At 47.2% G+C, this 26906-nt stretch overlaps 1 protein-coding gene across 10 annotated transcripts in view; it reads right to left on the bottom strand.

Moving 5' to 3' along the window:
• The window catches only part of Nmnat3 (nicotinamide nucleotide adenylyltransferase 3), a 117405-nt gene that overhangs the window by 62887 nt on the left and 27612 nt on the right, over window positions 1-26906 (bottom strand). For 4 of the 10 annotated variants that reach the window (XM_063265801.1, XM_063265805.1, XM_063265804.1 and 1 more), the window contains one exon: window positions 668-813. The exons of 1 other annotated variant lie outside the window; for it this stretch is intronic. In XM_063265801.1, the coding sequence (XP_063121871.1) occupies window positions 668-776 (109 nt within the window). In that variant the 5' untranslated portion in view covers window positions 777-813. Of the gene's footprint in view, window positions 1-667; window positions 814-2031; window positions 2096-26906 lie in introns of those variants that run through there. 5 more of the 10 variants (XM_039081775.2, XM_039081772.2, NM_001395702.1 and 2 more) reach the window with 3 other exon arrangements.

Genomic DNA, 26906 nt, shown 5'->3' with positions numbered 1-26906 from the left:
GTGTGTTTTGTAAACAAAGTCATGTTCTATAAAAATAAGCCAACATTTATGTATGATTTCTGTGAATGATTGACATCTTGCTCAAGTACTTTTTTTTAATATTAAAAATAAATAGGAATTGATTCTGGTATAAAAGTGCTTTTAAAGGCAAAAATTTGGGCCAACATAGTAATACAAAACACATTTATGAAAACATGATGCAGACATAAAATATTATTTGCGAATACATCAAACAGTTTGTTCCGGGGTAAAACCTATTCTTCAGAGGGAGAAATGTCAATTCCCACTATTGACCATTTGTTACTTGCTGCAAGCAGCGGGGCATTTTGAAGGCATGTGTTCCCTGTTTGCTGCTGTGTGGGTGAACGTGGGGAGTATCCAAGAGGCCCTGGGTAGGGCAGCTTCCCTAAACTGTCCCTTCCCAATGCCGTCCGTGTTCATGGACCACAGTAGGCCAGCGAGGAAGAAGGACTCTGAGACATATCAGCTCTGTGCCAAGGGATGGACTTGCATATGCCATACGGCTAAGGGTCATGAGTCTTCTACCCATGCAGATACATTCTACAACTTAAGGGGAGAATGACTTGTCCAAGCAGTCTTACTCATGATAATAATGACGCCAAACAAAGGCCCCGTCAGGTCTGCAGCGTCTGCGTCTCTGACTGACCTGTCTGGTGCAGGTGGTCTCTGGCCACCTCAAACAAACGCAGGTGCATATTCGTGATGGGGTTGAAGGAACCACAGGCCAGGAGCACCACGGGGATTCGGTTCTTCATGCTGTCACACACATCCAAACCTCCAGTGGCCACCCTGCTTATAAAGGGACAAAAACTCATGTCAGGAAGTTAGCGTGGAGACAACTGTCTAAATGAGAGCCTACACCACACACAGCCATGGCCCGTCACTACAAGATATACCAAGGCGGCAATGACAACAATGTTCATGGAGAGCTCGCCATAGTCCAGGGTCTGTGTCAGGTGCTGCTAACGACGTCGCATGTCACGACCTTTTCTCCAAACCCTCTGTCTGTCAGGCTTGAATGCGTACTGTACGTCTCAGAAACCTCGGGAGGTGCTGGGCCAAGTTTGGAATCTAGACAGTCCAAACTCAGATTCTGTATTTGTTCTTTCTGATTTCCTCCCTGGGCTCTTTCATCGCCTCCAGGCCCAAAGCAGTCTGCATGACTCCTGCTATGCCATCTGTGAGAGATTCCAGGGTGGCACTTTTGAAAACCTTTGTATTTTGAAATAATTTTAGACTTAAAAAACAGCGGCAAAACCCTTCTGTAGAGATAATTATGACATATTCTTTACCTATAGTTCCCCAATAGTAAACTTTTGCCACACATTTGAACAGTCATTCTCCTCCGCACACACAAACCTCCCCAACACTCCTCTGAAGTGTGAGAAGGTTATAGACATGCAAACACGTCAGCATGATGTTACCCCTACACTTTACCTGGGACCTGAGGACTCTGAAAGGCCCAGCCCAGCCTCTAGCCTCCCTACTCTGTGACAGCAGCACTGAGGTGGTTAAAGGAGAGGAGAACCATCCTGGCTGTGTGCTAGCCGGCTCTCTTGACTCTGGCTATGCTGTCTCAGGGGTAGTAGGGAAGTACTAACAAGTCAGGCCTGGTGTTGACTCCTGGTTGGCCTCTCAGGGTCTGAGGCCAAAGACAAACCAAAGCTCCTTTCTGAGCCTCAGTCTCTCCCTTCCCCAACCATAAGGAAGAAGAGAAAGAAGCTAAACCAGGGACCTGTGGCCGGCAGCTTTTAGAGAGTTCCCAATCTTCGTTCCTGGTAGTTGTTTGTAATCCCCCCTCCTCCTTGAGTGTAGGCTGGAGGTAGTGGCTTGCTTCCAACAGAATACAGCTACCAGGTGCCAGCTCTGCGATAAGGTTACAAAGGGACTCTAGCCTCCCGCTTGTTCACCTCCCTTGCTTTTTTGTTTGCTCTCAGATGAAGCCAAATGCATGTGTGAGCTTTTCAGAGGTGCTGACTAGGCCAGGGACTGAGGGAGAGCTACACTCACCAAAGAGCACAAGAAACAGTGTCCGTAACAGCTACGTATGTGAGTGGGCAGGTGCTCCTGGGTTCTGTAAGAAAGTGTTAAGAGACAGTTTCCTGAGTCCCGCCATGTCGGGAACAAGTTCCATCGTGTTGCCAGAGTCAAAACTGATTCATGTCCCTAGACCCTGGGACCCAACTTCAGATGTCCATGTTTGTCTGTGAAGCTGTAAAGGATGTAAGGAGGGACGATGCTGTTGTCCCGCTATCTAACCAAGGCACACAGGTCTTGAATGTGTTGTGTGTCTTGACTTAATTGATGGTGTGCAGCTTGCCTGATTGTTGTTCCTTTAACCTTTTAAAATTCTGGGCCAGCATCCAGGAGCGGTCTTGTCTGTGGAAGCTGACTAAGGATGCTGAAACCAGGTGACCCAGATAAGGCCCAGTCACCAAGGTTAACTTCCCCGCTTAACCCCTTGTGGCAAACTATGACTAGTCAATGCAACAGTCGCCTCCATTTCCCCTGGCTTTGTGTTCCCATCCTTTAAAAATGTACAATCTCCTTTGAGGGATGCGGTTCAGATCCCGAGCTGACACTTCCCTGAGCACTCAGAAAATAAAGCTTTCATTTCTAAGCATGTCTCTGAAGTGAGTTTTCTCAGCTTCCACCTTGAACTCAACAAAAGCAGGCTGAACAAGCCATGAGGAACAAGTCAGTAAGCAGCACCCCTCCATGGCCTCTGCATCAGTTCTTGCTTCTGTGGTCAAGCTGTATCTGGACCTGACCCATAGACACTATGGGACTACAAAGCCATGATAATAAATAAATGAATACATTTATCACTTGTTGTTTGAAGCTGCTACATTTTGGGGGGTTGTAGGATGATGTCACAGGTGAGGCAGGTACAGGATAGAAGGAGGCCTGTCATTGGAGGAGAAGGAAGGATGGGCGGGAGAGAAGTCTGAAGGAAGAGGAGGAGACTAGGGTAGAGAGGAGAGACAGAGAGGAGAGAGGGGCTGAGAAGCCGTGGCAGGACAAGATGGCAGGTGATGTTAAGATTCTGCTCAGTGTATTTACAGGTTGTTATTAATGTTCTCAAGGGATGGATAGTACTGGGCTTTGTATGTTTAAGTGGGCAATTATATCTTACCAATTGGATCTAAGGTTACTGTGTTGTGTGTTCTTTTATGTGAGGGTTGGAGTGTAGGAAAACATGTGGCTGGGATGTGTTTCCGCCAAGATATCTAGCGGATATCTTAGAGCACCGCGGTGCGGACCTAGCGGGGTAAAAGACCAATCCGTACCTTTCTGTTTTATATATTTTTACAACAACAGGGGGTAATTAACAGCACCTGAGGCTTGTGTGTAACCTGGGCCCTGCTGTCCACCTTTCCTGGCTTCTACCCAAGCATCACCTATCAGCTGCTTTTTTTTTTTTTTTTATCACAGCAACAGTGAACTTTATGTCATTGGTTTTTGTCAGCTCCCTGTGATGCCTTCCTTTAAAGTTTGCAGATTAAAGCTATTTCAGTTTCCCCCAAATCAGGACACCCCCCAGCATACCTGTTAGTATTCAGCACCCAGGACTTTCTCCCTGTTTACTGACTACCTCCCGGGGAGCTAGAGGCACACTGGACTCCAAGTCATGGAGGGCAACTGGTGCCTGAAACAAATGGAGGGTGTTTGGTGTCTTTCAGGGCAGAAAACCTAGAGGAAGCATGAATCTGGGTGATGTGCTAGATCGAGGGCTCCATGAGGACCTGCAGGTATTTCTCTTGGCTTTTCCCTCATGGCCACAAGACTGCAGTTACAGCTACTGCTGTGACCTCAGGTCTAGGAGACCTAAAGGAGCAAGGAGTAGAATGGCCATTCCTCTGATTCAGAACATGGCCCCTTTTCCCTGTATTTTCCTTGTAGACGTTTCCTCCATGCCCTTGGTCCTCTAGCCATGAGGGAGACTGCAGAAGTAGGCAGTTAGCCTCAAGGCCTTCTCAGTAGGAATCATCAAGGGAGGGTTGGGATGGGGTGAGTTAAGCCACAGAGGCTGAGACAGAGCTGATAAACAACTGCCCAGCTGCTGAGAGGGATGAGAGTTAAGATGGCTTTTTCTGTCTGGTGTTTGCTCAGCTGTTCTGGGACATACCTTTAAGTAAGTCACATGCCTCATTGCTGAAGAGAAGGAGGAGGAAGAAGAGGAGGAGGAGTGGGAGGAGGAGGAAAAAGAGGAGGAGGAAGAGGAGGAAGAGGAGGAGGTGGAAGATGAGGAAGAGGAGGAAGAGGAGGAAGATGAGGAAGAGGAGGAAGATGAGGAAGAGGAGGAAGAGGATGAAGAGGAGGAAGAGGAGGAGGAAGAAGAAGAGGAGGAAGAGGAGGAGGAGGAAGAAGAGGAGGAGGAGGAAGAGGAGGAGGAGGAGGAAGAAGAGGAGGAAGAGGAGGAGGAGGAGGAAGAAGAGGAGGAAGAGGAGGAGGAGGAGGAAGAAGAGGAGGAAGAGGAGGAAGAGGAGAAAGAAGAGGAGGAAGAGGAGGAGGAGGAAGAAGAGGAGGAAGAGGAGGAAGAAGAGGAGGAAGAAGAGGAAGAGGAGTGGGAGGAGGAGGACTTTAGTGTGCTTCCTGCTTCCCAGATACTATGCCCTATGTGAACAGGCACAGCCTTTCATCTTTGGACCTCATCTCCAAGCAGTCTGATGGCAATAGGGCTTGGTGAATGTTGAAGAGGAAGGGTTCTGATGTCTAGCCAGGGGGGCTGCCTCTAGCCATGAGAAGGCCTTGTGTGCCCTGAAATGCAGGAAAGATGGTCCTGATGTTTTCTGAGCTAAGTGTGAGGATGCAGCCTCAGAGCCCAGGTGTAGCACAGCTGGCTCTCCAAGCCTCCTTTAAGCAGCAGCAATATTCCCTACTGTGTGCAAAGAACCGCTGGCTACAGGCTGCAGCTGGCTTCTTCCCAGGGGAGTGGAGTGGTTTAATGAGGTTTTTTGCAGAGTGGACCAGCTATCCACACGAGCAGCCTCATGATTAGTGTGTCTGGAAAGGACGGCTGTTTTTCACAACCACCTTGAAGCCTTTCTTTCAGTATCTTACTTCATTTTGACAAAGCATAAATGTTTAGAGCCACCAAAATGCAACCACACATCTCAGGTTACCTGGGGTTTTTCAAAGGTAAATTATTACATTTGCTTGGAAGGCAGCACCAGTGGTGGAAGAGTGTCACGCTGAGAACAAATGGCTTTTACAAAGGGCCCCTCTTCCTTTTCTTTCCTTGCCACCTGTATTGAGCAGCATCTCTCCAACAGTGACTCCACTCTGCCAGGTCTTGGTGGGAGGACAGAGCTACCACAGGGCCAGCCACACTTGACCCCGGTTGTCCCGCAGGCTCAAGGACATAGTCAGCACACTCCACATCCCTTGTGAATGCCTCCCCGCTTCAGGTGAGCTCTTTACCAAGTAACCTCAGAGGAAAACACACATCGGGTGAAAATGACTCACTCCATGGGTCAGGCAATAGAACACACTTGGCTCTGATTTGAGAGCAAGCCTCGTCCGATGATAGAAAACCCACCCGCCCTCATTTCTAATGGTGTTTGCTGGGGTGAAGAAGTGAGGGAGATTTCTCTGATTGGGAAACGACTGCTCATCAATAAGCACTCAGCGGAGGCCTGCAGAGTGAGCAGTAATTGCTGCTGGAGGATTAAACACCTTGAGGGTTCCTTCCCAGAATTCATCATTAACTGGGGACAGGGTGGATTCCACCTCTGCCCCCCTTCCCCCCTACCTCATAGTTAGAGAGTGATTCATCTGCCTGTCAATTACAACCTGCTGCTCCTCTAATGAGCTTAAGGCCCCCTGAAATGCTCTCCTCACCCCATCACTCTGTGGGTCCCCCTTACAGGTGTTCCTGGGCCCTCCTCCACCTAATGAAGGTGCACCTGCAGGCATTTCCACTTTCTCAGCCACAGAATCATGGAGGCCTCACTGCCTTTTCTCCTGTGGCTCTTCACCAGGGAAGGGAGGTCCTAGAGTGTGGTTTCCATCCGTCTCCACCCTTTTACCTTCCAGTACTGTACCCAGGGACATCACAGGGACACAGGAAATGCCTGTAACATCAGTGAGGGCCAATTTCTGATCAAGTCATTTTGTTAAATGGTTAACTCATGGTGGCGGTGTTGTTTGATTTTATTATCTTGCAAACTATTATTGAACTGTGCCTTCCTTAGTCAGAAACAGAACTTTCTGATCTCCTAGAGGTTACTGAACACCCCCCCCCCATTTTCAACATAATGACCCTGTCAACAGGGATACTATTCCCCCACAACCTTCTCCTGAGCGTGTGCACCCGCGACTCTGGAGTCACTCCTCTGCTTTGAAGAAGTGGAAACTGATGGTGGTCACTGTGCCCCACTGTTCCAGACTCCCTTATGTCCCAGATCATTTTCTCCCATGCTGCCCCAACACTCTGAAGGAACATCACTACAAGCTTTGGAGACTATCCCGTTTTCATAACATGCTCGGGTCTCTGGCACTGCCCATCTTCCACACTTCCACCAGACGACCATATTCAGCATCTGCTGCTGTTGGGACAGGGCATCAGGTACAACAGAGGGCAAAGCAGATAAAGCCCCTGTCCTCACAGAGCTCTGGGGCATGGGTGGAAGTGACCGTTCAAGATCACTAGGGAAGGGCTTAGAGTTTAACAGCTCAACACCAGAGGCGGAAGAGCATTCCCCTGATGCCCACATTCTAATCCTTGAACATATGTTGTGTTACATGGTGTGGGATTTTGTGAAAGAGATTAATAACAAGGCCATTGTCTTAGGATTTCTATTGCTATGAAGAGACACCATGACCATGGCAACTCTTACAAAAGAAACCATTTAATGAGGGCTGGCTTAGAATTCTGAGGCTTAGTCCATATCATCATGGCAGCCTATAGGCAGACACGGTGCTGGAGGGGCTGAGAGTTCTACATCTGGATCAGCAGTTAGTTGAAGACCTCAAAGCCCATCCCCAGTGACATACTTCCTGTTATAATGCCATACCTACTCCATCAAGGCCACCCAACCTAATTCTTCAAATAATGCCACTCTATGAGCCTGTGGGTGGCCATTTTCATTCAAACCACCAAAGCCATGAAACGAGGTGAAAGTTGTCCACTTTCATCAGGATAATTCTTACTACAAGGTATAGTAGGAGAAAGATGATATATGGATGAAACAGTGGCCAAGAAGTGAGGGAGTCTTTAGGAAGGGGCCCACACCAAACACTGTAAGTGGCCTCCAGATTACAAGGAAACCTGGTCCTCAGAAGTTTTGGAGGGGACTCAGGGGGCTCAGGCCTGCTTCTGCTTTCCCAGCACACTGTAGACTTCAGGAATTACTGTTTGTGGTGAAATGTCACAGCAGCCATAGGAAATCTGCCCTCTCGCTGTCTAGAGGCAGCTTGCTCATGAGCTCAAAGCTGAGGAAGAAGAGAACAGGAACCCAGGAGGAGGGTATAGCCTGGGTGAGGCAGAGACATACTATTACAGAAAATACAAGGTAACCGGAGGCAGGAAGGAGCAAAGTGTTGGTACCACTCGAATGTAGGGGTAGGTTGCTATGAGGGGACAACAAGAGGCTGCAGTGGCGAGAGAATTCTGTAGGCTCAGGGACATGGGAATTCCTGATAAATAGATTTTATCTTATTGGCAAAGAGAAACCCCTACAAGATTTTAAACCAAGAATGACTTGCTCAGACTTCAGGTTCATGTGTTCTAGAAAGGGCCTTCAGGGGATTCTGGGAGGGCCCCACCTTGCTCTGGTCCTCTGGTTTTGTGATGGTCAGGTAGTCCCCTTCATCCAGGAAGATAGCCTTTGTTGCTACACACATCTGACCTCACTTGCTAGGTAACTGAAGGTTGGCCAGTGTCCCCCACATACTCAGTTCTAACCCAGCATGCGCCCTGTGGCCATTTGTCTCAGGCCCTCACAGAGACATGGGAAGGAAAGTGAGCCAGGCAGGTTAAGAGTCCTCACTGCAGACGTAATGTGTTAATGCTCGGCTTGGGAGGCTGTCGATTTCCCCTTCTCTGCAGTGAGCACCTCTGACAGCGGACCCTCGAACGGGAATGCAAACATCCTGTTTATTACGACACAGAACAGAGAGCTTTGGGCAGAATGAAAATGGATTCACCAAGCATCTCCCACGTCTTTCATTACACAGACCTCTTGACCAGGCGCCCATCTTAAAGAAAACAAGAAACAAAGTTTGTATTTGGGGATGGGGGGCACAGTAGGGAGACTGGCAACCACATTTTTCAGGACCCTGGGTGATTTTTATCTGTGTCAATGTGTCAACTTCTCTGGGGCAATCAACCTTCGTGAGAACTCCACTATTGTTTTTCTTTTTAACTTGGTTGGCTCTTCCCGTTGTTGCTATGGGCACCCAGCGCAGCTAAGAACAAAAGCAACAAAGGCCTTGTATGTCTCTGTGAAGATCTTGTGCCAACCTTCCCTTGGAGGAAACAAACATGCCAATTAAGCACTCGTCCTAATTCCAGAGATTCGGAGGAGCATGAGGAACGGAAGGAGGTCCCTTGCCATGCCTCGAGTGTGAGTCTGGGAACGATTTCAGTGCTGCTGTAGGCAGAGTTGAGTAATAGCTACTGGGTTTATTGAGCAACAGGCCCCACACTGCGCTAAAGATGCTGCACACATTGAGGCTAATTTTCAACACACCTGGAAGGGAAAGGTTAGCGCTTACACTCAGGTAAACAGCCTAATTCGATTCTCCAAGCCTCAGTGAGCTTCATAGAAAGCAGAGACGATTACAGCCCACTCCCTAACCCTCCCCAAACTCTCATGAGAACTAGGGCCAACCCCTGCACAGTACCTGGCCCATACAGGGGATGTCATGTAGGGATCTTAGTTACGGTCCTATTGCTATGAAAAGACACCGGGACCAAGGCAACTTTAAAAGAAAGCATTAGACTGGGGGTATGCTTACAGTTTCAGAGTTAGCCCGTTACCACCACTGTGGGAAGTGGACGTGGCCCTGGAGCAGTAGCTGGGAGTTTGACATCCTGATCCACAGGCAGCAGGCAGAGAGATACTGCACGGGGTGTGGGCCTCTGAAACCTCAAAGGAACACATATACTCCAAGGCCACACCTCCTAATCCTTCCAAACAGGCCAACTGGGAACCAAGCATTCAAATGTGTGTGAACCAAAGGGGGGCTCACTCTCATTCAAACCAGCACAGGGTCCTTCTTCCCGGAATACAGTATAACAAGATGAGACGTCTAGAGACACAACTCAGTCAAGATTTATTAGAGTAAAAGTAACTCTGCACAGGACAGCACACGGAGTCCTGGGGAAGGAAGCAGAGTAGTGCCCATCTACCCCCTGGATAGCCCGTGGGTTTATATCATTAAATTTAATTCTCTTTAAGTTTCTGGAAGGTCCCCTCATGATTCTGGGGACCATTCTATTTGGTTAAGACCTTTGGCCTAAGCCTTCTTGAGAACTTCATAAAGAGGCTTAGCCAGCTCTGTTTATCCAGGAACCCAAATCCTATAACATCCCAACTCCCCAAAAAGCTCTCAATTGGGAGTATGGGGGAAGGGAAGGGTCAAGATTGTGTGGATTCATTCTGGTCCCAGGGCAACAGTTTCTTGTGACAAAACTAGACCTAAGTTTGAGACCTTTGTCTGATGTACTTAAGCCTTCTCCTGTGAAACCTTGTAGTTTCCATCATCTAGAGAGTTAAGGAGAATTCTGTCTCTCAAGAGATGGTCCTTTAAGTTGCCCCCATAGCAGGAGGTCACGGACACACAGGGTTAGGGTGGTTTGAGGATATGTCCATTTCATTAAATACTGGGTAAGGGTTGGGTACAGTAGATGAGGACAGTCCATGTAGCCTAGCTTTCTAAGTAAGGTGAGTGTCAAATGCAAATGACATTTGGCTCGATTAGGATGAAGTAGAGTGTAAAAACAGGTACCCTTAAGATCAAACACTGAGCCAGGAGCACTCAGGAGGCAGAGACAGGTGGATCTCTGTGAGTTTGAAGCCAGCCTGGTCTACAAAGTGAGTTCTAGGACAGCCATGGCTGTTACATACAGAAACCCTGTCTGGGGGTGGGCACTGGATAGTGGGCTATACTGGGGGTGGGGTGGGTTCTGAAGATCTAGGGGTTAGTAACCACCAGCAGGAGGGATAATTACCTCACCGGAGGTCTGGGATTAACCTCCATTTGTTGAGACACTCTGGATGCCTAAGGTTGGAGTGTTGTAGGGGCTACAACATGTTGAGGGGAGATATCTGGAACCCAGCCTGTTCTCAGAACACTGAATCTTCCAATGATCCCCTTGAAATTGGGGCAACATCCTGGCAGGAGCCTGTGTCTTTGCAGACTTCCCTTCAAAGTGGACTTCTTGTCTACAGAGCAAGCACAGCTCTAGGCTTATGGGTTTCTGGCGGGCACCCTTTGTCAGTCAGAGTCTCATAGCAGTATCAACTCTCCATGCTGCTTATCTCCTCTCCTGGCCTTCTGTCCAGGACTGTAACACTCTGTCTGGGTCCGGACTAAGACAGCTTGGAACTTACTTCCAGTCAAGGAGGAACAGACATGTGACTTCCTGGCCCACCCAGGTGGTTTGAAGCTGACTCAATCCTGAGCATGGAAGGTTGATTGGAATATTCTCCCTCCTGGAGATGGGCCACGGGATGGATCGTCCCCTGGATTAAAGCATAGTGCCGTGAGGGCCTGGAAGTGTACTCTGTTTTCTCTGCTAGTTCAGGGTGGTTCTGGAGGAAGAAGAAAAGCAGACAGGGCGGGTGCAGACTGCTCACTTTCCTACCTACAGAACAGGCTAACTGGAGAACAGGATGATAATTCTTGGTCCTCCTGGTGGCCATTTTCTTTAATTATTCTTTTCTAGTTTTATTTTAATTCTGGAGCTGCAGGGCTGTTTTGAATGGACTGGCAGGATGCAGTCACTGACTGGACGACTTGTTTTAAAGTAGGAATCTGACTGGGTATTTCAGAGATGTAAAGTTTAAAATCTCCACCTTCCAGGACCCTCCTGGTAGGCAAAAGGGATTCACTAAAGACAAGAACACAGAAGTAAGCCATCTTGTGAAAGCAGAAGTGACTCCATTTCTCACTATCTGCCTAATTTGAGTCTGGTTACCTCCTGGTGCCCTTTACTGGGTTCTCGGGAGCCTTAGCCTGCTCCCTGCATGGTGCTTAACCCATAATTCCCCATTTCTGCAGTTGCCTCTAGGTACTTGTCTATTCAAGGTTCCAGCTGCCTATGGGTAAAACTTGGCAGCCACTGGGCATATAACTTGCATCCTCCGGCTATCATACAGGCACTCAGACTTGCTGCCTGGTGACAACGGGCAGGTGGGGAGTCGGCTATGAAGTATCCGAGGAATGCTGCAGTTGGTAGTCGTGTCTTCTGGCCCTTTTTGTCCTTAAACATCCTTGAAGCTTCAGGTTGGTTCCTCCTGATGTATCTAAAACTAAACACCAGGGCACTTACCCAATTACCACATACGTGTACTAATGAAGGGTCTGCACCCTCAGAGGACCCTGACCTCATTATAGTACCATTTTGATTGTGGTTTGACCCCCTTGCCATGGGCTGTCCTAGAGGATCATGGGAACAAATACCCTAAAGGGAGCTCTGATCTACAGTGATCAGGCTGGAAAGCGGTCACCTTATTTCACAATTTGCCACTCACTTCATAGTCATACACACCTGTAGAAACCACACTGCAGAACCCACTGAGCTGTTCCCCACTTTGAGGGCAGCTCACTCCATTAGAACATCTGCTATGCTTTGCTAAGTAAACTCCTGCTTAAACTGTCTATGTCTGGCCAGGGGTGGCACCATGGGCCTTTAATCCCAGTGTTCAGGAGGCAAGGGCAAGTAGATCTCTGTGAGTTCTAAGCCAACCTTGTCTAATTGCAAGTTCTAGGACAGCCAGAGCTACATAGTGAGACCATGGCTTGAAACAAACAAACAAACAAAAAAATAAAACAACACAAACTGTCTCTGCCTCTTGGGATTGAATTCAGGACCCTGTGCTTGCTAGGCAAGCGGTCTACCACTGAACTCCACATCTTTACTCTAGTCTGTGTCTCTTAACTAATTTTTTCCTACCAGAAGACATGAAGCAAGAGGCCCCCATAATAGCAAGATGGTACCATGCACAGTCTGCTCTTGCCGTCCAGAGGAGAACAAACAGTGCTGACATCAGGTAGAGTGGCGTCTTCTGGTCACTGCCTGAGACTCATTCTCTTTCCTGTCAGTCACTGGATCCTTCCCACTGACTGGACAACCACTACCTTTCCCAGTTGCCTTGGCAGCAAGGGGAGGCTGGACTGCTGACTGGGACACCTCCAGGGATACTCTTTTGGGGGTTGGAAGAGAAAGATTGAATGTGATTTGCTGAGCACAGTGACCCATGCCTGTAATCCCAGCACTCAGAAGGCTGAGGCAGTGGGATGATAGGTTTGAGGCTACTTAGACAACATTGCAAGATCTAGGCTGGCTTCAGTTACACAGGGAGACCTTGTCACTATATAAAGCAAAGCAAAGCAAAGCCAATAAACGCCCCTCCTTTCCTTTATTCTCACTGCCTGCCACAGGATGGCCAGAGTGTGACTGCTATCCTGGATGCTGAGGACAAGGGCCAACTCCAGTTGGGCAGAGAACAGACTAAGGAAAAACAGGAACTTAATGACCATAGTAGCCTGAGGCTGCTTACTTATGCCTTCCACCTGAAGGAGAAATACTTTCCTAAGCAACCACGTTTTCTTCCTTTTTCCTGTTACATGCTACGGAACATGATTCTAACTGAGGGATCGCTAAAGAATGTTGATCTAAGTAGCATAGAATTTCACAAGTTTCTGTGGCCTCAGTTAAATTCATTTTATATGCAGTAACTCAAGTGCATATCATTTGAAAAGAAAAATACACCGACCGGGTGGGGGAGGATCTACTGTAACTTAATTTTTTATATGAATTTTTCATGGATGCAAAAGTCCTTACGCAGGACTATGGAAACCTGAGTTACTCAGAGGCAAGTCTGTTTCTGAGTGCATTGCAGAAACCAGACGCTGTTCCACTGACTCCCCCAAAGCAGACTCATTACACAGGGCCATTGCTCTCTGGTTCGAGTGGGCATTTGCCATATGGCTCGGTGGTTTAATCATTTCCTGGTACTTGACAAAAATGAAGCACAATCATTTTGCAAGGAGTTTGTGCTCCTAGATGGGTCTTTTCCAAATAACAGCTGTGCCTCGAAATTGAGTTACTCAATTTGCAATTTGTGGACACGACACTCAAACATTTACAAGTGAGCAAAACCTCAAGTCACTTGGGCTATTTCCAGACATCAGAGACTATGAAGGTTTTAGCAATGTTCTGAGGGTTCAGCTGTCCACAAACTCCAGCCAAAAATCTTAGAACCACCAGGGCCTGTGGGCAGTAGTCATTTCTGATAGGAGGCCATGTAGAGGTTACCATCAACTGAGGGAGAGAAAGAATACCAGAAAAATCTGGCTTCAAAGCTTGCAGAATAAACCCATATGCCTTTCTATCTACTGTTAGTGACATTTATGCAGGATCCACATCTCTGGACTTAATCCTGCTTACAAGTACTTACCGGTCCATACCAACTTGATAACTAGCTAGACAGACACAGTCTCAAAGTGAACAACTTTCTGGTTGAGCTACTTTGAACGACTGTCTAGTAAGAGAAGACAGGTAAGTTCTATTAGCAAACACCCCCAGATTTTAAGATAAAATTTGTTTCTTATTTATACACTCATTCCATGCAGCTTGGAACTCTGCTCTGTACACAGTCCTCAGGCCAGGGCTCAAGATAGGACTACTACCTCGAGTAGAGCCAGCCCCTAGCACACAAAGAGGCCTCTGGGAAGTCCCTTACCAGAAAGTGTACTGTGGTCACAAATCGACACGTCACTTCCATGAGGGCATCCTAAGAGGATGACAGGAAACGTCTAATTAGTTTGTTCATACTACAGTGGACTCATCAATTATCCCAAGTCTCAGTGACACACAGAACAAATAGAGACAATCAGAGACCTCTGGAAATTGTCTTGAGGGTCATCAGCAGGGATGATGATGAATACTCAGAAGAAAGCTGGCTCATAGAAGGTTCTGTAGAAAGTTCTTTTCCCTTTCTCTGTGTTTAAAACTTCCAGCCTTGTTCTGGTTATTTGTACCCTTTGCCTGAAAAAGCCCCAACCATTTTGTTAGTTGTCTATGATCAAAACCTACCAGTTTGCTATGATAGCTCCCCATTTTATTTGTGTGTGCATGCATACATATGTGCATGTGTTCATGTGTGTGCATGTGCATGCACATGTATGTGTGTGTGTGTTGGTGCACATTTATGAAAGAAAATATTTAGTTGGAGCTTGCTTATAGTTCTGATGTGTGAGTCCATGATCATCATGGTTGGAAGCATAGCAACAGGCAGGCAGGAAATGCACTGGAACAGTGGTTTAAAGGTTACATGTTATCCACAACTCGAAAGCAGAGAAAAAGTAATAGGAATGTCATGGTAAAAGCCCACCCCCAGTGACACACGTCCAACAAGGCTACATTTCCCAATCCTTCCCAAACAGTTCCACCAACTAAGGACCAAACATTCAAACATATGAGCTGATGGGGGCCATTCTCAGCAAACCACCACACTCAGGTACAATATAGCTTTGGTTGTTTTGAGATGTTCCCTAACTGGCCTGAGACTTGACAAAGCTGGCTAGTCAGTCAGCCCGAGAGATCTACCTGTCTCTACTCATTAGAGCTGGCATGACACTTGTGTCTTCTTATGTAGGTTTTGGAAATCAAACTTTCCTTGCCTGGGAAACATTTTTCTGACTGAGCCTGGCCCCACATCTCCCCTCCTGTCATCTCAGCGCTTACTCCAACACAGCCAGACTTCAGGGATGGCCAGCGTCCTTATAGAAACCTTTCACTTTTTGCTCCTTTGGAGAGCTGCTTTACTTCAGGAGTCCATTATCTTACTCTATCAGAGGGTTTTAATAGCCACCAAGAGAAAAGAACAAATTCTGGTTCCCTGAGTCCCCAACTCCACTTAAGACAAAGCAGACAAGGAACATGGTCAGTCACCGGAAGGCCACCTCAAGGAAAAAAGAGTTGGCTGTGTGCTCTCAGGTAAGGCAAGGGGCATGGCAATGACATGGTCTCAGCAGGGATAAGCTCTCATGAGGTAGACACGGAAAGTGGGGCCCCACCACATACAAAGCTGTTCCCAGAGAGGAGCAGACAGCCCTCCTCTTTCCAAAGAAGCCTTCCACACCTGTTAAGGTGACAGAAACTCTGTATTAGTCATTGCTATGGATTTGACCCTAGCTCAATATGCCAAGCAGATGACCCAGTCCTGAAGCTCAGTTACTCACCCAGACATTATGAACTTGAATGTTGGCCATGTGTGTGACCTTATGTCTACCTCACCAGGTACAGTCTCATGGACACTAATTTGGTCGGCCACATCCTCTTCCTGGCCTGTCTTTTGGAAACTTAGGTTTCATTCTGTGTCTACCACTTGTCTCTGAGCTACCCGTTGTTGCCCACATGTTCTCCACTTCCTTACCAAGTTGTGATTACCTGACGTTGGTTTTGAGCATCCCTGCTTCTTGAGCTCCTATTCACTCTCCTTCGTCTGAAGAACTGCCTCTCCCTTGGCATCTCTCCTGGTCAGCGTCTCTGCAGCCTACCTAGAGGTCAGTCTCCCCTTCTGACCTAATGAAGCACATGGTCTGTGCTACACTGGGAGGTGCCACCCTTCCCTTGCCTGCTACACTGAATCTCCGGGGGCAAAGGTGCATAATGGAGAGAAACTATTTTCTGAAAGAAGAGGTTAAAATCAGATCAAACGTGAGCCAGGGAGCAACAGCCCATTCTGGAAGGGTCCAGACTGGAGCAGCAGGAGCCACCAAAGAAGAAATATACCACAGTGAAAACAGCAGAGCCCCAGGCTTAGCTACCATCCATACCTGTCTCTATTCTAGCTTTCAACACAGGCACAGGCTGCCCAGGAGTCTGGAGTATTCTTTCCTCTTTAGCTGGGGGCCAGCTCCCTCCTGAACCTACATTTTCTTCCCACTTTATAAACATGTCATGGCTTGTGTAGCCCTATCCCAGGACCTTGATTCCCAGGCCTTAGAGTCTGTCTCTGCTGCCTGTGGCCGTGTCTAACTTGGGTTTGTGCACAGGGCCTCTGCTCTGGTCTGGCAGTGGGCACAAACCTACATTCACTATTAGGAAAGCAGTCCCACGCTGCTATTGCTCTGGGGTTTTCTCTTCATGGCAGAGAAGTGCAGGAGTTATTTTGTGACAGTGGGGAAAGGTACCATTGGCCAGTTAGCACCCAACTGGAATAGTCAGACATCTCTCTTCCCACGCACTGGCCTTGACATCCTACCAGCTTACTACATGCCCTGAGCACTGGGCTCACTCTCAAATGTTCAGCTAGAGTAATGACCACGGCATTAAGGGCCCATCTCCACTAGGTGATTCCTTCCAGGCTGAGGTGGGTCTCTTCCTCTGGTCTTCATCCCCTTGAATAAGCATTCAATTTATTCATTTAGAGCCAATCCCACTTTACTCTCTATCCGTTATCTGGAAAGTATATTCCTTGAGGGCAGAGAATGTGTTTTACTCTTATCCCCCAACTCCAAACACAGGGCATGCTCAGGTGTAAAACATGTGCTAGTTAGCTTTAGCTGTCTACCTGGCACAGCCTAGAGTCATCTGAGGAAGTCTCAGCTGAGGAATTGCTCAGCTCAGTCTGGCCTGTGGCCATGTCTGTGTGGGATTATCTTGACTGATGATCCAGTCTACTGTGGGTGGTGCTATCCTTAGTTAGGGGCCTCTTTGTATAAGAACCCCATCTAAACAAGAGCCAGGGAGTGAACCAGTAAGCAGCATTCCTTGTGGTTTCTGCTCCACTTCAGTTCCTGCCCAACTTCTCTTAACAATAGGCTATGGCCTGGAAATATAAACCAAACAAACCCATTCCTTCTCAAGTTGCTTTTGGTTAGTGTTTTATCTCAGCCATAGAGAGGCAAAGGAGAACAGCATGTATGGACTATTAGATTGTATGGCTAAGTTCAGACAAGGACAGCACTAAGGGCCAGTTTTCCAGGGAACACTTGCACTTCTGCTTGTCTTAGAAGCAGAGCATCAAATGTTCAGTGTTCTGGACTAACGTCTTAAAGATACTGTGCAGTGAGCAGGAGCCTTGGAAGGGGGAGATTGTGTCATCTTCTGGGACAGAAGCAGGTGAGCTTGCTGAATAGTGTAATAAAGGTGATGCCTGTCTTTGGAACAAAGGACAGGCAGGTTTGTCACTCATAAAATCTTTGGACTTTCTAAGCATATGGCCTGTCTTGGTCAGGGTTACCATCCCTGTGATGAAACACCATGACCAAAGCAACTTGGAAAAGACAAGGTTTATTTCAGCTTACTTCAGTTAAGTCTATGACTGAGGGAATCAAGGCAGGAACCCTAACAGAGCAGGAACCCAGAGCTCGTGCAGAGGCCATGGAGAACTGCTGATTTCTGGCTTGCTCTTCATGGTTTACTCACCTGCTTTCTTATAGAACCCAGGACCAACAGCCCAGGGAAGGCACCACCCATAATCGGCTGGGCCTTCCCCATCAATCGCCAATTACAAAAATGCCCTGTAGGCTTGCCTTCAACCTGGAGGCATTTTCTCAATTGAAGTTCTATCTCAGATGACTGTAGCTTGTGTCAAGTTGACATAAAACCAGCCAGGACAGGTTCCTCTCTCTTATAACCACACCCACTGCTTATGAAGTTCTCTTGACCCTGGGGAGCTGCAGCCCAGGGTGGTGGCTCAAGAAAATCCTGATGTTGGTACAGCTGCAATATCCTTGCCTCTGGCCAAGATTCCTTTGTCTTCTCCAGTATTCCTGAGACTGCCGCATGCCAATTTAGTAATTTGTAAGGAGGGTGACCTCTCAGCTTCTTTAGCATTCTTGAGAAAAGGGAAAATAAATTCTGGGCTGCCCCGATGACCCATGGAATACTACAGGGGAGGATGTCAGGAATATGTTCCCAGCCCTGACCTCATGTGCTCCATACTCCACACAAATCTATTACTTCTGACAGAAAGAGACTCAGACCAAGGAGACTGTGTGTGCACGTGTGGCCCGGCTGTCCTTGTGTGGAAGATGACTAGGGAATCCTGAGGCGAGTGTGAAGAACCTGTGATGAGACTGGGGATGAGGGACATGGTAGGGCTCCCAGAGCTGTGCTTGATTGTAGGACCTCAAAAGCTTCCAGGAGTTTTAGCAATAGGTTATTGGGTTGCAGGCAACCACGTGGAGCCAAGCAGAAGGAGTTGGTGACCATGTCTGTCCCATGAACTCATAGATCAGCTAGGCTTCTTTTTGTTTAGAGGAATGAAGATTCTGGCAACGAAGAGACAAAACTTGCCAAAAAATATGGTATGACAGCTGTCTTTCTTATATGATCTCAAATCCTCTTAGACTGGTTATTTTTAACAGGCTACAAAATGAAATATAAGAATTCTAACATAGAGGGGCCGAGGAGATTGTTCAGTAAGCGAAGTGCTTAATACATTAGTATGGGTCCTGAGTTCAAATCTGCAGAACCTGCCTAAAAGCCAGATCCCAAAGTGTGGGTCTGTAATCCCAGCACTCGCACAGGGAGATGGGGAGGACAGAACAGAATTCCTAGAAAGCTTGCAGGCCGGCTAGCCTGGTGCACACAGATGTAAGCAAGCAAGGGAAACTGTCTCAAAACAAAGTGGACAGTGAGAGCCAAGGATCTGCGTCCAAGACTGTTCTCTAGCCTCACACATGTGCTATGGTGTGAGAGCACCCACACTTACAAGCACATCATAAACACATATACACCATACATCACACACAGCATATACACTTACTCACTGTACATCACACAGCATGTACACTTACTGTACATCACACAGCATATGCACATGCACACTGTATATCACACAGCATATACACTTACACACTGTACATCACAAAGCATATACACTTACATACTATACACTACACACAGCATATATACTTACTGTACATCACACAGCATATACACTTACATACTGTACATTCCACACAGCATATACATTTACCATACATCACACACAGCATATGCACACACATGGATTCTAAAAAGAACATCTGTTTCTGTTTATTCATTCTTTCACTTGCCCCAATATAAAACAAGTTGCTGCTGCTGCTGCCAAACTTCTTGAGGCTACAAGAGGACACTATGAGGACCTCAAAATACCAGGGAGGTAGAAACTCAGCCAGGCTCTCCACAAAGGCAGAACAGAGCATCACACACAGTGGGGGAGAAGTGGGAAACCATAGGTTGAGCTTTGCTGGGGACAACATAACCAAGTATAGAGCCATTCTCTCTGGCCTCATGCAGTACCATTTCCTCTAGCCACTAGAAGCCCAGCAGCCTCCCTTCTCTTTATTGAGCTATGAGCAGCCTGTCATGCTGGTGAACAGACGGCTACAAATCCAAGCAACGGTCTATGAAATCAAAGTCCTGAACCAGGTTTGAGGCTGTGATTAATTAACGACTTTAACTGTGTTCACCCTAAACCTATTTAATGGGATGTGTAATGGCTGCTGCGTTGTGCAGAGATGAGGCCTGGCTGCTGGGCAGTCCACAGTCATGGCCGAAGCCTCTCTGAGGAGGAAGCAGAGCGGTTGAGCTTCTTCCTTATCTATTCTTTGGGACTCACTAGCAATACTCTCAGAGTGTACCCTTGACCTCCCTGAGATTACAAACCTACACTTGACACCAACAAACCCTAGGGGGAGACTCATGTTTCTTGTGAGTGCAATGGTACTGTCCCTTTGACAGGCAGAAGTGTTCATTTTCAAGCCCCCGCTCCCCCTAGCCTCTACAAGCTTGTCGCAGCTGATACAGTAGCATCCCTGCAGCTCAGCCTTACACTCAAGGTCCTTTAGGGGTCCCCGTGTACAACAGCCTCTGAAATAACATGGCCAGCATCTCTCTCCATTCCTCTGATCATTCCGATGTGGCTGGGGAGCGCTTCAGGGAACCGTGCTCTGGCACCTGCCTTACAAGCTCCTGAACTGCTGTCCTAATGTCTCTAATATATTAACAAGCCATGGCCAGAGGGAGTTCTGCTGAAATAGGCAGTAGTCGAGCCATTTGGACCAATTCCTAGAATCTACACTGTGTACTGAGCCTCACGGTTTAGGAGCATGTGTGTCTGCTGTGAAGTCGAGAAATGGGAGCAAAAGACATTAGCTTCCTCGTGACCAGGGCAGGGCTGAGCCCGAACCGTTAACAAGCCTTTCGTGGGGGAGGATCAGAGTTAGAAAGCGCGGACAAGGAGCCCTGCCAGACCAGTGCGTGCTCACGAGCTCATCCTGTGTTTCAGTGGTGCTTCCTGCCTGACAGGCATGTGCTTCTCCTGGCCTTCTGCCCTTACCATTGTCCAAGGCCTTGCATTGTTTTTTAGCAACAGGAGAACAGCCATGTGTCCATCTGGATAGTCTAAAAACTATCTCATTTTGAGTGTAGTTTGTTCTAAAGGAAAAACAAAAGTCAGGCAGTGTCTCAACTTCCTCTCGGCCTGTACACAGTGTATAGAGCTAAGCAGCTCTAATTAGAGAGCAAACAGGCTGTATGCTAAGGTGTAGCGGGAGTGCATGCTGTTCAGACCGGCAGTCTCTGGTTCAAGGAGTGTGTCAGCCAGAGATTCTGTCTGACCCTGACTCTGCCACCTCACCTCTGAGGCCAATTTTTCTGCACAAAGCGCCTGGCTTCTCTGTGAGCAGACACTCTTCCACAGAGCTCAAAGGTGACATCAAGCAGGTCCCCAGTCATAACTGAAATATGATGAAAACTAAGACACAAAACCCCACGTAGAGCGATGTCCCCCAAAGATAGACCGCAGAGTAACTGTTACTTTATTTAAAATGAAGAAGTCTTTGCAGATGTCATTGAAGCTATTGCGACAGGGCTGTTATGTGTCCCTTAACAGGGAGAGAAAAGGGGATTTGACACAGACAAAGCCAAAGTTGTGTGACCGTGTGACGGAAACTGGGGAAGGGGATCTGGGGGAGGCTGGTACTGGGGCAGTAGTAACAGGGTCACAAACTAAGGCACGTGACAACTTGATGGAATGCGGGATCAGTTAAGACACACCTCTGGATGTCTGTGAGGGAGGGGCTTCCAGGAAGGATTTGCTGCTGACAGGGCAAGTTCTTCCATAGAATAGGTAGCCCTTCCTGACTGGCAGGCTGGAGATAAAGAGGTCTGAGGGAAACACGGTGTGTGCCTCTTTGCCTTGGCTCCTTGCTGGTCAGTGCATCTTTCCTGTTGCTGTCGCTGCTGCAGTCACCGTCCTCTACTGACGTCAGGTTCCACTCCTTTAGCCTTCCAATGTGAGCTTTAGACCAGGGCTCTCTGGAAATCTTCCAGGTCTCCAGGTCAGCCTGGGACTGCAGAGGGGACCAGATACACAGACTGAGCACTTCAGTGTGCAGACAGCCACGGCTGGACTCTCCAGTCTGTACTGTATAAGCCAATCTAAGAAATTTCTCTTATTACATTCGTTCTATGTGCACTGTTCCTCTAGACAACCCTGATCAAGACAGTGCTGGAAGCCGCCAAGGCTTGAAACAGACTCTTGAGTAGTTCCCATGAGAATGTGTCTCTGACACTGTGATTTGGGGCTCTGGATCCTGATTTTAGGCTTTTGGTCTTGAGAACTGTGAGTAAACATGGACCTTTCTGTCGTTTTAAACTACCAAGTTTGTGCTCTCTTGTAGTAGCTATCAGAAACTAGCACCACAGACGTGTTGGTAGGAAGAATGTTGCTTTGTACAATAGCTATCCTAAATACTCTGATTCCTCAGTGAGTGTGAGTGTGAATGTGTGTACATGTGTGCATGCATGTATGCACATGCACATGTGCACACACGTGTCACTATATGACTAAGTGTTCTCTGAAGCTATGAACAAATATCTATTTACTCTAGATACATCACTGCAGATAAAAAAAGTAACCATGTCACCAAGTCCAGGTTGGTGAACCAACGAGTTTTATTGGGGTTACTTAGACAAGTGTGGGTGAGGGGCACTTACAGGAGCAGAAATGTTTCTGAGGCAGCTGTCATGGAAAACCCCACTTCAGCATGGGTGGCTTCTTCATGGATCTCTCTGCAAAACGTATGGGCTAGATGTGTTGAGAGTCTCCTCCAGGTAATGGTTACACTTGTGGAGTCTTGGGGGAGGGGCTTGTTTGAGGAGCTTCTTAAAACTTGTAAATTGTTTACTTCCTGAGTCTCATGACCCTCCCTCTGCCTGCCCATCAGGTCACAACACATGTCTGTGGTACGGTGCATGTGGAGGCCCGGGGTCACATTGGAGTTCTCCTTTGGTGGCTTCCTATTTACCTTCTTAGACAAAGTCTTTCACTAAACCTAATATTCACTGATTAGCTGGACTAGAGGGCCAGCAAGCTTTAGGGATCTGCCTATCTGATCTGCCTATCTGTACCCTAAGTTTTAGGGGTCTCCTATCTCTGCTCTTAGCTTTAGGGTTCTGACTGCCTCTGCCCTTCCTGGGCTAGCATTATAAATGGATGGCCACACCTGGCTTTTAAAATATGGATTCTTTAGATCCAAAATCAGATCCTCATGAACTAACTGAGCCATCTCCTCAGGCTCTCCTTGGCAACTTTTAACACAATTCAGTCAGCCTTCAGCAAGTAGTCCACGAGAGAGCTTAGCATTAGGCATCTACCTCGTAGCTCTGGGGGATGCTCTCTCCTGAAGCAGGAAGTAGACAACGTGAAGACATCTGAAAGGTGTGAAGTGGACAGAGAACACCAGAGAGCAAAGAAACGTCCTACAAATTCACCTCATAGTGCAGCTATGTCTGTGTATGTGTGTGGGTGTGTGGAGGAAGCACATCCTCAAACAAATGACAGGTAATTATTAACAAACATGGCCAGCTATCTTCAAGAACCTCTCAGCTGGCTGTTCTCTGAAGGTCTGTCTGCAATAATAAGAAGCCAGAGACCTATATGTCTGCCACAGAGGACTGGATGAACTCTGCATAAGCTTACACAGCTGTTAAAAAGGGTGGTGTGCATATGTATGCATATATGTTAATATGGCAGATTACTTACTTTTTAGTATAGAATAAAGTTTATTCAGGGCATGGGGAGGGGAGCTAAGAGGGTAGAAGGGCAGAGAGAGAGAGAGAGAGAGAGAGAGAGAGAGAGAGAGAGAGAGAGAGAGAGAAGGAGAGGAGTAGAGCTCCATGAGCACGTGGAGAGAAGGGGGAGGGGAATGGGGAGAGAAGGGACAAAGGGGCAAGAGAGGGGGGGAGGGGAGGATGCAGGAGCAAGAGCAATATGGCAGATTATTAATGAGTAAATATTAGATGAGGAGGTGTAAGTTTCAGGCAGAATTATCTCATATTAGGCAATCAATGTTAGGTCAACACACAGGAATGATGCTCCGTGCATATGCACCTACATACGTTTATAAATTCATTGTGGTGTATATCTAATGTAAGCCACTATCTCTACAGAAAGATCGGGTGTTGGGAGGAGGCAATAGGAGTGGACTCGCGTGGGCTGTAGATGTGTAATTTCAAACTGAAATGTGTTTTCCTTACCCACTGTTAGAGGTTTCTATTTTAAGCTGCTCTCAGGAGTGTGGTGAAATACACCACTCTGTATCATGCTGCTCCATTCTGCCTGTAATGTGAACATCTCCTTGTCCAGACCAGCCATCCCATACACGCTACCTGCCCACTAGTCGCTCAGCAGCCATCCACTCTTATCTATCAGTCTGATTTTTATAGCATCACACTGCTGGTGATCAAGTCACCTGTATGTTATTTAGAAATGGCTCCCATGTACAAGCAGAGTGATGCTGGCTGGCAGTCTGGATATGCTAACATTGTAAAGTCTTTTTACTAATAAGGTGAAAGTTCTCAGTAAAGAAAAAAAAGAAAAAAGTAAGGAAGGGAGGAAGAAAAGAATGAAAGGAAAAAGAAAGGAAGGAAGGAAGGAAGGAAGGAAGGAAGGAAGGAAGGAGCAAGCAAGCATTTCTGGGAAGAAAGCCTGGTAGATAAAGTACTTGCGGTCCCAGCATACCTATGGCAAGATGAGAGGCAGAGGCAGAGACAGGAGGACTCCCAGAAGTCACAGGAGGCCAGCTAGGCTGGCATCCACAGAGCCCCTTAAACAAGTGGACAGTGAGGATTGACACTTGAGCTTGTTCTCTGACCTCCATATGCACGCTAAGGCATGAATGTATACCCCACTCACGTATACATTCATGCCTACGAACATGCTTCTGGTAGGAGAGACGGTTAAGAGCCTCTCCAGAACCTATCTAAGCTTCTCATAATTGCCTGTAAGAACAGTTCCAAGAGCTTCTATGCCCTCTTCTGGCCCCTGTGTGTACCTGCACCCATGTGGCATATACTCAGAAATCTACATGCCCAAAATAAAAACAAACTTGAAAGTAATCTTACATGGAGGCCTACAGTGAGAGCAAATGTCCTCTGCGACACTGTAAAGATGGACCAAGAACCCATGCTAGGTTTTGCTGTTGCTCCTCAAACAAAGAGTCACAGCACCTGGCAAGTGCTTGTTCAAGAAGGAAGCCGAATCGCATCCTGGAGGGCAGCCATGAGCCATTTCAAGCAGCTGCTGGCTGTCTTTGAACACATTACCTCAGACAAGGTGTTTGCCACAGTCCTTCTACATATTTGGAGAAACAGAGAGGTAAAATAGCATGAAACCTGGGGGCCAGTGGAGATCTCCCAGTGACTTCATCCCACCGCCCTGCTTTACTGACTCGGCGGTTCCCACTGGAGCTAAAGGGGATCATGCCTAAACATCACAGAGGAAGATTTCTCTGAAGGTCCCATCATCCCCAGGAAGGAAGACTTTTTTTTGTCCCAGTAAGCCAATAGCCTCTGCAGGATTTGTTACATGTTTAGCCTTCTTGGTTTCCATAAGTTATTGCCAGGAAAAATACACAGAGTTGCCTGCCATGGACTAAGCCTAGGATGAAAAGACGTTCCTGTCTTGCCCACGTGAAATACTAGTTAGGATTACCAAGAAACAAGCTGGTCAACTGCAACCCAAAAGGTGTGAGGACAGCTGGAAAATGCATGCTGACTCAGAGTCTGAGCATGATTCAGGGGTTCGGAAGAGATGGACAAACACACCTCAGGCCCCAGTGCAGAGATGTGACATCTGGAAAAGAAACTATGAATCTTGCCAAGGGTGGTCATGCATGCCTTTAATCCCAGCACTGGGAGCATTGGCATGTGGACCCCTGTGAGTTTAAGGCTAGTCTGGTCTACAATGAATTCTAGGCTAGCCTGGACTATATAATAGAGAGATATTGCCTTAAGAGAAACAAACACTATGATTCTAGTCTGTTTAGGATACATAATCACTTCAGTCTGCAACACAAGCCATGGGGCTTCCTGATGGTCACAAGTCTCTATACACATGCTACTTAGGACAGCATTTCATGAAATCACTGGGTTTTTACTGAAATTACTTGGTTTCTACTGAAAGAAACTGAGCCCCTCTTTCTCCTACACAGGATAAACTGCTTATTCTTCAAGGTATATTTTGCTAAGATTTGCCACAAATCTTAAAAGCCGTGACACTTTAAGATGCCTGAATAGAAATTTCAGGACTTCCACCTCCTGTATTTAAAACAAACCGTCACAGAGACAGCCGGGATCAGGAGCTGGGTGTTTCTATGGCACAGCAACTCCATCTTGAAGGATGAGTCACAGTGCGTCCATTTGCAGCATGAACATCTGAGTCAAGCCCCGCCTGCCCTGGTGCTGAGGGGGCTGTCAGGATGACGCTCAGTCTGGGCCGTCTGAGAAGCTAGTTAGGGTGAGATGAGCTTCAGGCTCAGACTCCCAGCTCGGCGCTGGGATTCCCACCATCCAGTGACACTGCCTTAAATAAAGCAAGCTCTTCAGTCCCAGACTGTGGAGAGCTGTGTCTGTGAGGGCCGTGCTACTGCCGATAGCCCAACGAGACAGGCACCTGGGGACAGACATAGAAGAGCCTCCCTCCCTTAAGGCAGGACAAGGACACTGAGAGAGACACAAGGTTAAAATGGACCCAGGGCAATGACTTTCCATTTCTCTTCCTCCTAGAGATAGAAACTGTGAACATCACTCGAAGTGAAACAGATCCATCTTCCTTCTAAAACTTCAGAAATTATACAACCACTTCCAGATGGGAAGGTCTGACTTCCCCTCCACAGTAGGATTCAAGATATAGCCAGAGAAAACTCTACATGGCTTTTCAAAAAGAAATTCCCCTCACTTTGCTAAGTAAGAAGGGATTATTTAAAATAACTTTCTGCTTTAATCCAATGTGAATGTTTCAGTCATAAAAGGAAGACATTTTGGGAGCTAAGAAAATTTAGTGTTCTGAAAGCACAACTGGATTTTCTGTAGTAAGTGGTTAAGGACGTAGGACACTCATCCTTATAGGGTCACGGTATGAGAACGAGGATGGAAGGCATGTGTACAAACACCTGCTGAGCATGAGACACTCCAGACAGAAAAACTTGCATGTCAGAAGCTAAATGGGGTCATGGTATGAGAACGAGAATGGAAGGAAGACCTGGTGTACAAACACTTGCTACATGGCTTCCATTATGACTCCTAGGAAGGTCCCACTTTCCCAAGGGCAGTATCTGCATAAGATAGAACCAAATAGATTAAAATCTCCACCGATGAATATATGGTTCCACATACATTCATACCAACAATTCAAAAGCTAGAGGTT

This window comes from Rattus norvegicus, chromosome 8, assembly GCF_036323735.1.
Source record: "Rattus norvegicus strain BN/NHsdMcwi chromosome 8, GRCr8, whole genome shotgun sequence".
Classification (NCBI taxonomy): Eukaryota; Metazoa; Chordata; class Mammalia; order Rodentia; family Muridae; genus Rattus; species Rattus norvegicus.
The sequence above is the reverse complement of the archived record's forward strand: the minus strand, read 5'-3'. Positions and strand labels throughout refer to the sequence as shown.